The sequence below is a fragment of the Pelodiscus sinensis genome, chromosome 15 (assembly GCF_049634645.1).
Source record: "Pelodiscus sinensis isolate JC-2024 chromosome 15, ASM4963464v1, whole genome shotgun sequence".
In the NCBI taxonomy this organism is placed as follows: domain Eukaryota; kingdom Metazoa; phylum Chordata; order Testudines; family Trionychidae; genus Pelodiscus; species Pelodiscus sinensis.
In genome coordinates, this window is record NC_134725.1 from 18,531,031 (window position 1) to 18,546,056 (window position 15,026).

General features: G+C 40.3%; 1 protein-coding gene across 2 annotated transcripts in view; it reads right to left on the reverse strand.

Moving 5' to 3' along the window:
- Nucleotides 1-4,258: 4,258 nt before the first annotated feature.
- TXNRD2 (thioredoxin reductase 2) overlaps nucleotides 4,259-15,026 on the reverse strand; it is a 76,303-nt gene continuing 65,535 nt past the window's right edge. For both annotated transcript variants that reach the window (XM_075898330.1, XM_075898329.1), the window contains exons 16-17: nucleotides 12,456-12,553; nucleotides 4,259-8,123 (exon numbers count right to left, since the gene is read on the reverse strand). In XM_075898330.1, coding sequence (XP_075754445.1) covers nucleotides 8,000-8,123; nucleotides 12,456-12,553 — 222 coding nt within the window. In that variant the 3' untranslated portion in view covers nucleotides 4,259-7,999. The remainder of the gene's footprint in view (nucleotides 8,124-12,455; nucleotides 12,554-15,026) is intronic.

Consider the following 15,026-nt stretch of genomic DNA (forward strand, 5'->3'; position numbering starts at 1 on the left):
GATAAGGGATCTTTCGGTAAAGGCTTTATTTTCTGAAAGATCTGCGTCTAGACTGGCGCTTTTTTCCAGCAAAGCTCCAAGCCGGAAAAAAGCGGCAGCCATTTTTATGCTAAGGAAGTGGGGGGGATTTAAATCCCCGCTTCATTTGCAATTGTGATGTCTAATTTGCATCTCTTTTACGAAAAAGGGATGAAGTCTAGACACAGCCTTAGTGAATCCATGTTAACTATTCCTGATCACCTCCCTTTCTTCAAATGGATTCTGTGAGGGCCTGCTCCATAGTTTTTCTAGGGACTGAGGTCAGTGGTTCATTGAATTGTTCTTCTTCCCTGTTTTAAAGATGATCACTAACTTTTGCCTTTTTCCACTCTTCTGGGACCTCCCTGATCACCACAAGTTTTCAAAGATAATGGCCAATGGCTCTGCAATCACATCAGCCAACTCTCTTATGACCCTCATATGCATCAGATCCAGTCCCATGTACTTGCACATGTTCAGCTTTTGTAAATAGTCCTTTACCTGTTCTTTCACTGAAGGTTGCTCACTTCCTTCCCAAATTATACTGCTTAGTGCAGCAGTCTAGGAGCTGATGTCTGTGAAGGCAAAGGCAAAAAAACAAACAAAAAAAGACAAAAATAACCCATTGAATACTTCAGCTTTTCCCACATTGTTAGGTAGCCTTTCCCACTTCGTATGTGTCCTACACTTTCCCTGACCACCTTGTTGCTATGATACCTATAGAAACCCTTCTTGTTACCCTCTCAACCCTTGCTAGCTGCAACCTCAGTTGTGCTTTGGCCTTCCTGATTACACCCTGCATGCTCAAGCAATATTTTTATACTCCTCCCTAGTCATCTGTCCAAGTTTCCACTTGTTATAAGCATCCTTTTTGTATTTAAACTCACAGAAAATTTCTCTGCTAAGCCAAGCTGGTTGTCTCTCACATTTGCTATTCTTTCTGCACGTTGATGGTTTGTTCATGCACCCTCAAAAAGGCTTTTTTAAATACCACCAGCTTTCGTGGACTCCTTTCCTCCACATATTAGCCTCCCAGGAGATGCTGCCCATCAAGTCTCCGAGGGAGCCAAAGTCTGTTTTTCTGAATTCTAGTGTCTGTATTCTGGAACTCTTCTTTCTTCCTTTTGTCAGGATCCTGAATTTAACTATCTCATGGTCACTGATGCCCAGGATGCTATTTACTTCTACTTCCCCCACCAATTCTTCCCTGTTTGTGTGTAGCAAAGACAAAAAGATATGACATCTTCAGCTTTTGCACCAAGAAGTTGTCCCTGTCACGCTCTAAAACTTCCTGGATTATCGTGCACCATTGTATTGGTCTCTTAGCAGATGTCAGGATGTTGAAAGTCCTCCATGACAGCCAAGGCTTGTGATCTGGAAATTTCTATTAGTTGTCTAAAGAAAGCCTCCTCTGTTTCATTCTCCTGCTCTGGAGGTCTATAGCAGATGTCCATCACAACAACGCCCTTGTTGCTCTCACCTCTAATGTTAACCCAAAGACTCTCAACTGGCTTTATTCCAAGTTACATATTGGAGCTCTGAGCAATTATACTGCCCTCTTACACACAGTGCAACTCCATCTTTTTTCCCCGACCTGTTCTTCCTGAACAGTTTGTACTCATCCAGTACTCTAGTCACATGAATTACCCCACCAAGCCTCTGCCAGACTTGTAATTCTTTCTGTTTATTTCAGTCTTCTTGTGCTCATGTAGAGATGTAACCGCCACTGGGCAGATTTAAACTTGGGACCTCTGGAGCTTAGTATAGGAGCCTCTACCCTTTGAGCTAAAAGCCAACTGGATCTCAGCCCATGCTGTAGAAAGCTCTTGTTCTTAGCTGTTGCTGTGGTTTAAGTGCCACTGATGGGAAAGTGAACCACACTAGGTGTGTGGATTATAGAGGCACTTAAGATAATTAGCTGATTGCCCTATGTTCTCTATATGGCTCAGGAAGTACCCCTCTCCTCCTTATATTTCCTTCTAGTACTCTACTTTCCCACTTATGGGTTTAGGTCATCATCCCTTGGTGAACCTAGTTTAAAGCCCTCCTCACTAAGGCTATATCTACACTCGCGGCTTCTTGTGCGAGTAATATGCAAATGAGGCTAAGCGTGGAATATCGCCGAGCCTCATTTGCATACCTAATGAGCCACCATTTTTTTCAGAAGATGCTCTTGCACAAGAAAGAGCATCTACACTGCCCTTTCTTGCGCAAGAAAAACCCTTTTGCACAATGCCGTTCTTCCTGAAAAGTAATAGGTGTAATGGCATTGCGCAAGAGGGTTTTTCTTGCGCAAGAAGGGGCAAGAGCATCTTCTGAAAAAAAATGGTGGCTCATTAGGTATGCAAATGAGGCTCGGCAATATTCCACACTTAGCCTCATTTGCATATTACTCACGCAAGAAGCTGCGAGTGTAGACATAGCCTAAGTTAGCAAGCCTGAGTACAAAGTTGCTCTTCACTCCCTTCATTAGGTGCAGCCCATCTTTCCTAACTATTCTTCCTGGATTAATATCTGATGGATTCCATCTGACAGTCCATTGCGGTGCTTATGTTTTTGAGCACTGATTAAAGGCTGCTCTTAGGTTTAAGTTTATTTCTTAATCGACTGAAATGTGTGTATAAGTCCCACATATTTCTAGATCAACAGCCATACCTCCATTGCTGGTACTGCTGAATCCTGGCTACACTGCTATTTATACTTATGGTAGCTGTCAGAAGAACTCATGCACAAGCAAGGGAACCACAGCAATTGCTTGTAGTGTAGATGCTGCCTAAATAATGCAGTATACTGAATCCACAGGTTTAAAGACTAGCCTAGGTGCATCAAGAGCTGTCTGTTTTGTTATTCTTTTCTCTATTGTAATTTGCCATAGGATTAAAATGTTATGTTGAAACTATGACAAATGGGCCTAAAATGCTTGCCTTGTTGCAGTTAAGCCACTTGAATTCAAGTGGTGACAAAAGGAGTTATGAGTTATCACAAAGCTAAAGGCTACAATGAAACCCAAGGAGATCAACTGTGTGAGTTAAAAGGCCTTTAATGTAGCTAAGTGACAATATTCCTTTTCCAGCTACACCAAAGGCAAAGTCCAAGAGAGAATTAAATTTTACACTAATCATTGAGAAGCCTGAGAGTCATGCAATACTTAAGTGGGAACGTCTCATCAAGACGACAAGACTAAAGAAATAAATAAGTTCAGAATGAAGCCAGACTATGTTGTTCTCTCTCTTCTGATGGACAGAGATTTACCTCATGAGTTATAACAACGTTGTCCTAATGTCAATTCCTAATTTCTTTTGCAACATGTTTTCTCCTAGCACTATATAATAATTAGTTTTGCTGTAATGGAGTTTGACTATACAGGCAATCCTTGCCTCGACTTCAGGATTTGACTTACAATGAACAGCACTTACATTTCTGAATTGATACACTTATTTGACTTACCTTAGTTTTGTCTTTATGACACTTGGTCCTGCAATGGAATATATTGCGATTCCGAGTTATGACATTTTATCTTGACACAATTTTCAGGAACCAATCGCGTCAGTAAGTCTAAGGACTGCCTTCTAATTCATTTTATTTTTGCCTTTTAAACAATATAAATAAATGCTTTGTTTAATCCTTTGACTTCCCAGTTTTTAAAGGGTGTTTCCTCTTAGCATGCTTCTTGAAGGCACATCTACAACAACACACCTATTATGAGCTAATCTGACAGCTCCAGGAAACCCATGAATGGGGATATGAGCGGTTAACCAGTTAATGTTCATCAGGTGATGCTTACTAGTTAGGGTTAACTGTTGGCCCAGACTGGCTGTTGGCCCCCACCCACCCTCATTTAAGCTGTTAACGAGTTAAAGATAACATTTAACTAGTTAACTGATTAAAGCAGATTTTAAATCCCCACTCATGAAAGCATTTAAATCATAGCTACAATGCATAAGGAGCTCCTTTGTTTTAAATTTAAAAAAAACAAGGTGGTCATCCTGTAAAGATAGAAATACATAAAATTTTTAGGGCTGAAAAACTATAGAAATTAGACAGCTAAGAGACTTGCCTGTGATATCTAACAAAATTAAATGCCTTGAACAAAGTAACTGTTTTTAGTTTCCCTTCCAATCAGCATCCCACCAACAGAAACATTAGAACAAAAAAGGCCCTTCTTTTAACTTATGATCAATAGGATGAGATTTTTTAGTAAATACAGACTGTGCATGTGAATTAAGTGAAGACATTGCAATTTTTTTTAAAAGAAAATTATTTATTTGTCCATAATGTAACCATACAAGGATCATATATAATAGGGGCCCAGCAATTCTCAGACTTGTCTACTCCACTGTGTGGTTTGACACACAAGCCATCATTAACTGGCACCCTGAGAAAACAGCCTAACTGTGTATATTCATTAAACATACATTTCATTTACACATGCAGAAAATAATTTGCAGCATCTACCTGAATTTTCCCTCAACACTAGTCAGGCTGGTTCTATTACAAAAAGCTATCCCTGGAGAGCACACAAGGAATCCACCAAGAAAATAATACCAATCCAAATAGTTTTCAGTTACTCTGCTTCGCTCTTGGTTCTGACACATAAGTATTTTGTAGCTATGAACATACACCAATATTTACTTCAGTGGACAACACCATGTAGTCAATGAGAACTAGCACCAGGATGCAATTTAAGATGCAACATCAATTTTCATGGAATATATAAAAGCCCATATTGTGATTCTAAACTAGTGAAAATAAATTCTTGAAAACAAAAAAGGCTACATGAGATATCTACTTTAGACAGTGATGATGTTGATTAATTTCACATCCCACATAAAATCTTGGATAGTTTCCCACCAGATTTGTTTACTGGATGCAGTACAGCAAGTTGTTTTTGTCCACTGGAAGTCTCATGATAGAAGAGAAATTAAATAATCTCACCTCCTAGAACGCTTTCTGTAGGTAAATATTGCGCATTACTACTCAGGTAGGATTGAGTAAAGTAGCAACATGACCCATGGCTGAACCAGTGGGTGCCTAAAAAATGCCTGCCAAGGAACTGAGCAATGGCATGGTACAATGCAGGAATCATTAGAAATTCTCACACATATACCTTATAACCAACTGAGGGCTGCTTCTCTTAGCCAGATTTCCATAGACTGAAATGCTTTAGGTGAAGTCGATAATATACCCCACTAGCTAAGAAGAACAAATAGGTTTTGCTCTGAAACACTCAACATTTAAATTAACTAAAATATTTTGAAAGGATTTCAATTTTATGGTAAGCTTTTTTTAATTGGTCAAAAATGTACAGAGGTGTTTTGGCTCCTATATTATGTTTCATAAGGAAGTCCTTTCTTACCAAAGGAGATAGGGAGTTTTTGACTATGCATGTGTCAACATGACACTTTCAAGACATTTTCTATGAAGGGAATAGCAACAAAAAGGCAATACACCAAATATATTTCCGTTCCCAAAATGTTTTCTTTCACCTGCAAGTCCATAGACTTGTTCTTAGTGCTTAATCAAATAAGTCAACAGAAGTGATCAGAAATGCAGAATACTGTATTCATTAAGCAGCCCCATTTGATTGAGCCACTCCTCTCTTTTATGGAGTACTCAATACAAATCCTGGCTTGAACATACTATTCTAAAATATGTAATGGTAGGAGCCACAAAAGCAACTTATCCATAATTGATGTGTATTTTGTTTTTTTAGGAAAACAGCAGTAGTTGTGAACTGTATCTTGAAATTCTAGCCTTGTGAAACCAACTTAGAAATATTATAACCTACTACATAGAGATTTTACTTATGTTTCTTGAATACCAAAAGGAAATCTATTTACTTTTTCTGCACTGCTAGAGTTTATTACCCACTGAAGCAAGACAATACTTTTGTAACATTTGATTTACAGTGTCAAACTTTGGAAATGAGGTAGTTAGAACCAGTATAGATTGTGGGGGTTTGTTTTGTCTTTTCAAGTCAGATTCCTGAACGGAATGTATTTTAATACCATCTTGATGGCATGCTGATAAGTACTATTACATTTGTTTTGATAACATCTGCTGAAACTTCAGAGTTTTTCCACTAGCTTCTGTGGTATGTGGTGTATCATTTTGATGGCAAGATATATTTTAAATTTCAATTAAATCTACCACTTGTCTTTAGTATAAATCATGGTGAAACAGTAACTTAATGACTTAATTTTTTTCTTAGTCTGTCCATTTTAAAGATATAAATAGCCAGCAAACTATTCTTATGAACGTTGCAATTAGCAAGGCTAGGATGGCTAGTAAATGATCAAAACTAATTAGTTAAATGCTGTTTAAAATACAGCATGAAAAACTAATTTTTATTGGTCTTTGTAAATAATGTTAATTAATCCCTCTACTTCCCACATGCACTATTTTAAAGGTTCCTGAGTAAATATGTGATTGCACTTATCAAAATACAATATAAACAATACATTGCTATTTGAAATGAGTTTTTAAGGGGTTGTTTTTAGTTTTGCCTTTGTCAGGCTACCTATTTAACATTATTGGGCAAAAGCAGCTTTGCTACTGGATATCTTGTTTTTATATAGCCACATCTTGGATGGGATCTCCCCCTTCTGGCCAATACGAATAAGTAGTATCTCCCAGAAGGGTGAGTGCTTTCTTCCTACAAGAAGTTTGGGCAATACATTGAGAGAATAATTTGCAGACAGACAACTTATGGTAGTTCTGAACAGGTACATTTTCTTTCTGGTGTTCTTTTTAATATAATGCAATTCAGAGCCCAGTTAATTTTGAGAGTTACAGGTGTCAATGTAAATCTATTTAAAAAATCAACAGATCATATAAACCACACTCCAATTAACATCAAATATATGAGCTATGTGGTCAGCACACACAGCGTTCTATGTCAGTGTGTTCAATGCTGTTTGCTGTTTGGCATTGGAGCATTGTGATCTGACAATTCAGATTGAGCTGAAATTGTCAGTTTGAAAAATGTGCAGGAAAGTTAATACTAACCCCAAGTACTTTCTGTGAGTGTTTAAATGGCAAAGTTTCCTCATTGTTAAATGAATTCTTTGAGCTTCCACAGTGACACACTGTGTCTTATGCCAACAGTGAACTCACTCAATAGCATTAAAGTTCTAATGGTCACTCTCTATATTTTCCTCTATTACTAATTTCTCAATATGGTAAATTTCCCTGAAACAAGGAAGGCTGCTTACCTACTGCTACATGTTTTGGTATCTGTCCCTTGTCAATGAGCCTTCAGTTAGAACTCTTGTGATTATCAGCAGTACGGAGTAGTCTTGTCAGAGCTGAGAAGGAAAGATTGTCCATGTTGCTATGCACTATCAGGGACCTTAGTTCGGTTCAGTGCGATTCAGACATCATTCCTCATGAGTGAATTCCTGGGAGAAGTCAGTAGCAAGGCATTCTCTTGGGAAAACCCTCGCTGTGGAAGTCACACAATATGCTGTCAGATAGCTCCAAATGCCTGGCATCTTGGAGAGCATACTGCGCAACACCTCGGTTTGACAAAGCATTTCTCTGAGAGATGGCATCCAAGTGGGATTAATTTGGCAGTGGGTGGGGATGTTTGGTGGTGTGATGGTCGCAGTTCCTGTAACATAGTGGCATCTGTTTAAGTTGTAAATGGCATTAGATGTCAAGTGAAGGGCCGGAGACACATGATTTTCTCTAGCTCTCAGCAAGACGAAGGACACAGGAACTCCAACGTGATACTTTTTAACATAAATCTTATTTCCTGAAGGTTCAGCGCAGCATTCCTTGTAAAGATGTGTATAAGTTATTCTTTTGGTAGGTTCTGTATGTCTAGAATTGTAACATTTCCTTTTTGCTGTTCACTGATACCTAAGAAACCTTGAGCTGCAGGACTACAATTACCAAAGCTGTGTCAGTTTAAAATGTTCTTTTTCCTTCTCAATTCCACTATGTGCTTTGAACTTCTGTCCAGGGATTGTATTTAGCCTCAGCAACTTGTGACCGTTGCTTCCAAACCAGAGCGTTTCGTGATATGTAACTTGATTACTTCTTCAGCACAGGTAGGGTGAATGCCAACAGTTTTCATTATCTGTGCATAGGTAGCACCACATCTGCCAAAAAGAAAATGAAGAAAACAAGGTCATACTCTGTGCATATAACACACCTAAAATGTCACAAAGCATCAGACTGGCTTTAGCATATTCTCGTTTTCTAAAGTAATAGCCAGTGAAGGAGTTACTTTTGAAGCTATTGTACAAAAAGCAAAGCAGACACAATTAACAACACGAACTACAATCTATGAAGGTATTTACATGATAATCATGCAGGGCTTTACCTTCACAACATTGTGAGGTAGGCAATGATTCTTATTCTCATTTTTATAGAAGAAGAGTTAAGATACAGAGGGTACGTCTACACTACAACATTAATTCGAACTAACTTAGTTCGAATTAGTTAATTCGAACTAAGCTAATTCGAACTAACGGATCCAGACTAAAAAACTAGTTCGAATTAGCATTTTGCTAATTCAAACTAGCATGTCCACATTAAGTGGACCCTGAACCAGGCTTAAGGATGGCCGGAAGCAGTGCCGGCAGGGCATCAGAGGAGGACTTAGAGCGTGGAAATGCTGTCTCAGGCTAGCCGAGGGCTGTGCTTAAAGGGTCCCGACCCCCACCCCGGACAGACAGTTCTCAGGGATGCCCCACTTGCAAAGCAGTCCTGGCTTGGATTGCCCGGAGTACCCACACTGGGCACATCACAGCACTTGGCCATCAGCCCAGCTGCACTTGCCGCAGGCTGCCATCTGGGGAGAGGGGGCAATTGGGGGGCTGCAGGAGAGCTTCCACCCCAAAAGCCCACAGAGCCAGCCCAGTCCTCCCCATCAAGGGCGCATATCCCATTCCTCCCTCACCTCCTTCCACTTACCCTTCCCTAGCCCCTCTTCTTGATGTACAAAATAAAGGACAATTGTGTTCAAAAATGGAATCTGTCTTTATTGAACAAAACTGGGGGAGACTGGGAAAAGGAGGTGGGAGAGGGGAAGAGAGAGGCTGGGAGAGGGGAGGGCAACTAAAATGATGAGGGGTTGGGAATAAGTCCCATATGAAGAGAAGCTAAAGAGACCGGGCTTTTCAGCTTAGAAAAGAGACGGAGGGGGGACAGGATAGAGGTCTCTAAAAGCAGGAGTTGGGTGGAGAGGGTGCATACAGAAAAGTTCTTCATTAGTTCCCATAAAGAAGGACTAGAGGACACCAAAGGAAAGGAATGGGTAGCAGGCTTCAAACTAGTAACAGAAAGTTTTCTTCACAAAGCAAAGAGTCAACCTGTGGAACTCCTTGCTGCAGGAGGCTGTGAAGGCTAGAACTAGAACAGAGTTGAAAGGGAAGTGAGATCAAGTCATGGAGGTTGGGTCCATGGAGTGGTATTAGCCAGGGGGTAGGAGTGGTGTCCCTGCCCAAGGTTTGTGGAAGGCTGGAGAGGGATGGCACGAGACAATTGGCTTGGTCACTGTCTTCGGTCCATCCCCTCCAGGGTCCCTAGGGTTGGCCGCTGTTGGCAGACAGGCAACTGGGCTAGATGGACCTTTGGTCTGACCCAGTATGACCATTGTAAGCTCAGGGTAGGGGGTCTCAGAGGATCACCTTGATTTTCATGCACACCTGCTCCTGGGTGGCCAGGCTGGCAGCTCTCCTGCCTTAAACAGCCACTTTTCTGTGCCTAGTGTGGAGGTCGTGGATGAGGTCCACGATGTCTGCACTAGACCAGGAGGGTGCCAGCCTCTTGCGGTCCTGGGAAAGCTCCCGAGAGCCGCCAGCCTGGTCCTGGGAAGAGGGGGAGGGCTGGGGGGCGTCGGGTGGCTGGCTCGAGCCGTGCCAGGTGCAGGGTCTGCTGGCTGGGTGCTGGCAGGCTTGCACCTGGCACGGGCACCGTAGCCAGCCCGTGCCCCTTTAAGGGGTCCGGGGCCGGGAGGGGGGCAGTAGAGTTTCCCTGGTGTTGGCCAGAGTGGCCACCAGGGAAACCTGGGGAGGGCTAGCCTCCCACTAGTTCGAATTAAGGGGCTACACAGCCCTTAATTCGAACTAGCTAGTTCAAACTAGGCTTAATCCTCGTGGAATGAGGATTACCTAGTTCCAACTAAGCGCTCCGTTAGTTCTAATTAAATTCGAACTAACGGAGCGCTAGTGTAGCGCCTATGAAAGTTAGTTCGAACTAACGTCCGTTAATTCGAACTAACTTTGTAGTGTAGACATACCCAGAGAGATTAACTCATGTGCCCAACAACACATAATATATGTGGTAAAGCAAGGAAATAAACCCAGCTCTCAGGTCATAGTCCAGTTTCTTAACTGCAAGACCATCCTTTCAGGTATTGCAACGTTTGTACATGACATCAGGTTTTGCTACTGGTAGATATGTAGGAAAAAACATTGTTTGGATTGCAGGCAAAAATAAACTGAATACTAGAATGTTTTCTCAGTTCATCAGAGGGTGTCAGGTCCCTACGTTTGCAATTTCCAATAATGAAAACATGAGAAATTTTTTTTCAAAAAGTTCAATGGCATGTGTACATGATTTCCACTTGTGTGTTTCTGAGAGTGGAGTCCAGACTCAGGCTAGCGCTGGGAGAGCTAGTACATTAAAATAACAGTGTGGATACTGCAGAACAAACAGCAGCTCAGGATTGCCACCTGAATTCAGACCAAGGAGGCTGGGTGGGCTTGGAAGTTAGCTTGAGCGGCCATGTCCACACTGCTATTTTTTGTATGATAGCTTAACCAAAGCTAGTGCCAGTGTTCCTTTCCATGTTCCACACTCCCAGAAGCAGTGTAATCATACCCAAATTGTACCACAATTCCCATTGAGTCATTTTCTGAGAATGCCACATAATGAGCAACGGTCTAAACGTAAAAATAATTTCAGACTGGAAAAGTTAAATATGTGAGAAAAGAGGAAGAAATCTTTACTAGTTTCCGGTGTGTATTCAAGAATCCCTGCAGGATAAAAATCAGAACAGATTATAAATGTTACAAGAGCACAGATTATCTTGGCAAGGGAACATCCTTTAAAGGGGGACTAAAATAAGAATTAATATTTGACAAAGTGAAATAGCAGTTCGCACATACTATGCCTGTATTGTACATTATAAACCTAAAACTTGTAAAATACAATATACCAATACTAACATTTGACCTTCTGAAAACCTTTTACTGTGGCTAGAGGCAAGGCAGAGAAGTGCTCCAGTTTCATATACTTCCTTTGCATCGTTATTTCTGGATAAAACTTCAAAATTATGTCATCTTAAAAAAGGCAATACTGTAATTTCTACCACTGGTCACTAATGAACTACAAATATGTTGGAAATATCATTCTTGGGGTACATGGCAGTCACTTATTTCCAATATATTCCTCACATAATTCTTGTGGTCCTGCTGCCTTAATCTTTTCCACTTTTCATTTATTTTAGTCACTCAGCAGTGAAAGCCTAAAATGCTGTAATAATATGGCAATGGCATTTAGAACAAGTAGTGAACATTATCTTTAGAAAAAGGTTTCTTAGTGACCAGAGCTTGCCTTCTGCATAACATAACGTGGCATTAAGAACTACAAATTTAATCATTATCATAAACATTTCTGAAGAGGGAACTCAGTGACAAAGGGAGGAATGAAAAAATCATTAAGGCACATCTGGCGTCTTGTAGTGATGTTCTACACTTAAAGAGGCACCCACGAGTCTTCTTCAAGCTAGGAGTAAGAAAGGCAGGCAGTGGATTCAACTCTCACACTACATCAGACCAATGTAGTCCAATAGTCTGTCTGTCTCAATGGCTAGTACCAAACATTTCAGAAGTTGTAAAATCTCCATATAATGGGAAATTATGGAATAACTCCCCAACACAGGAGAAGCTTCTTCTTTACTTTTTTGCTTAGCAGTTGGGCTTATGCCCTTAGACAAAAAAGCTCATATAGGGCTCAAGGCAATGAAGGAGTTGTCTAGTCTCATTTAAATCAGATGGTGGCTCAACTTTGATCAAGATCTGGAAGATGGCTTATTTAAAAGGCAGAGAAATGAAGAGATCTTTGGAAGACCTGGCTGGTACAAGGAGTTCTGTCATGGAAAACACATCAAAGTGAACTAGAAGAAGGAGGAGGAGGAGGACGACGAAGAGGTTATGCAGGTTTAAAAAAACACACAACAACAACAAAAAACCTTCTCCTGCCTTGCTGGAAAAGGCTTCATCATTCTTTGATTAAATCAAACTTAATAGATAGCTGCTCCAGTTGACCGTTTGCCATAACAATGTCTGGCCAACCATATACTTTGCCTCAGTTGTTCCATACAGATTCTTTATAGCATTGCCAAAATTCGGCAGATATTTTTTATAATCTTACAATAACTAAAAAAGCAGACTTTAGAAGTAGAAACATTATTTTATACTTACTTTATTCCAAGAGCAAATCCTTGAATCACTTCACCTGCATTTGGGCCAATGAAATGAAGACCAAGGATCCGCTGCTGTCTCTCTCGCAAACATATCATCTGAATGCAAAACAACACAGAGAGCTTTTATTAGAAAGTCTAAAGATAGGGTAAAATACAGGACTATGTAGCACTTTAAAGACTAACAAGATGGTTTATTAGATGATGAGCTTTCGTGGGCCAGACCCACTTCCTCAGATCAAATAGTGGAAGAAAATAGTCACAACTATATATGCCAAAGGATACAATTAAAAAAAATGAACACATATGAAAAGGACAAATCACATTACAGAACAGAGGAGGGATGGGGGGGGGGGGGGGAGGAAGGAAGGTAAATGCCTGTGAGTTAATGATATTAGATGTGGGGAAGGGGAGATGTCTGTGAGTTAATGGTATTAGAGGTGATAATTGGGGAAGCTATCTTTGTAATGGGTAAGGTAGTTGGGGTCTTTGTTCAGCCCCCTGCGGAGAGTGTCGAATTTTAGCATGAATGCCAGTTCAGAGGATTCCCTTTCAAGTGCAGTTTTGAATGTCTTCTGAAGTAGGATGCATGTGATTAGGTCATTGAGACAGAGTCGTTTCTGGTTGAAATGTCAAGAAACTGTTTTTTCTTTGTGATCCTGTCTAATGTCTGTTTTGTGGGCATTGATTCTTTGGCAAAGTGTCTGAGATGTTTGTCCAATGTACATAGCAGACGGACACTTTCGGCACATGATAGCATAGATTATATTTCTGGATGCGCAGGAATATATATTCTTGATCTTATAACTCACTTGGTTAGGCCCAATAATGGTGTCAGCAGAGTGAATATGTGGACAAAGCTGGCAACGGGGTTTGTTGCAAGGGAAAGTACCAGGGTTAACGGTATCCTTTGGTATATACAGTTGTGACTATTTTCTTCCACTATTTGATCTGAAGAAGTGGGTCTGGCCCACGAAAGCTCATCATCTAATAAACCATCTTGTTAGTCTTTAAAGTGCTACATAGTCCTGTATTTTGTTTCAGCTACACCAGACTAAGATGGCTACATTTCTATCACTAAAGATAGGGTATGGAACTGGGCTAAATGGAACTAGTCTCCCTCAAGGCATCAGTTCAGCTGCCTATCTCAATGCAACAAAGCATTTAAGCACATGCTTAATGTGTTTCAGTGGGATTATGAATGGGCTTAAATGATTTGTTGAATTGAGGCTTTAATCTACATTCTCAACACTTTGGCTTCTCTATGGCACTTCCTGCAGTCTTTAGTGAGCCATTTAAACAGTGATTTAAATCATGTATGTGACATGCTATGTGGTTTGTTATTTGGATGATAGTCTATAAAAGTCCTTGGTGGTCGCATACCCATCCTCGCCTAACATCATTTAAACTCGGATTGGACAAGTCAGTACATCTCTGATTGAAATATGGGCTGGACACATGGGAATTCTTAGCAGCTGATTAGCTGAACTTCCAAAGATAGTCACCACTGAGCACAGGTCACCCTGTGTTATAATTTAGTTAAAGAACATTTATGGCAGACCATCTTGCTAGATACATTTAGCATATATACAAAGTGACTTTTTTTTAAGTCAGTCAAACCCAGAAAGGAACCAAGAGTGTTGAATCTGCTGTGGACAATTATGAGTGTGGAGGCCTGACTCACTGAATGCTCACCTCTGTTTCAAAACAATGTTGGCAAGTGTATTATACAGGACAACATTTTAGCACTTTCACTCTAAGAACAGTGATAGCTTTCCTACATAGTTGAGCATCTGTATCAGGCACTGAATCTCCACTGGTCCCAAAGGCTCTGCTACATGTGTCAGTCTGGACTGTTAAAAGCTTTAAAAGGACTGTGGATTCATTCGTCACTACTGCATAGCAGCAGTATTCCTGATGAGACATTTCTTAATACTGAAATGATTTAAAAAAACAAAAAGAACCCTGTAGAGGAGTTCAAAATCAGCTGCAAGTTAAATGTATATTCACTTGTTGTGTGAGAGTTTAATGAGCATTATCAGCACAGTGACACTTAGTTATATAACATTGCATATTTGTCCTACAAATAATGGGTTGTAGAGAAATAACGACACTTCAATTCTTATGCTGGGTGGGAAACTGACAGTAGCAACCCAGCTATTTTTGCAGTTGTATTGGCAATCCCCTCAGCTATCATTGTCTGGCATATTCTAGGCATATAGGATATTACGAGCAAAACGAAATATGGAACTATTAGGTCAATACACTCATCCCACTGTAAACACAAAAGTTAGTTGCCTGACATAAAATATTCCAAAAGCTTCAGAAGGGTAGCCAAGTTAGTCTGAAACAGGAAAAACTTTAAAAACAACAAATAGTCTGGTAGCACTTTAAAAACTAACAAAACATGTAGATGGCATCATGAGCTTTCATGGGCACAGCCCACTTCTTCAGATGGCTGGAGTGTTGGATGTCCAGAACCAAAATAAATCTATAAAATATACCAGATGTTTCAGTGATACTATGTTTCATCACAGTTAAGCTTCTCTGTTACAGTCAGGTGTGTCTGCAA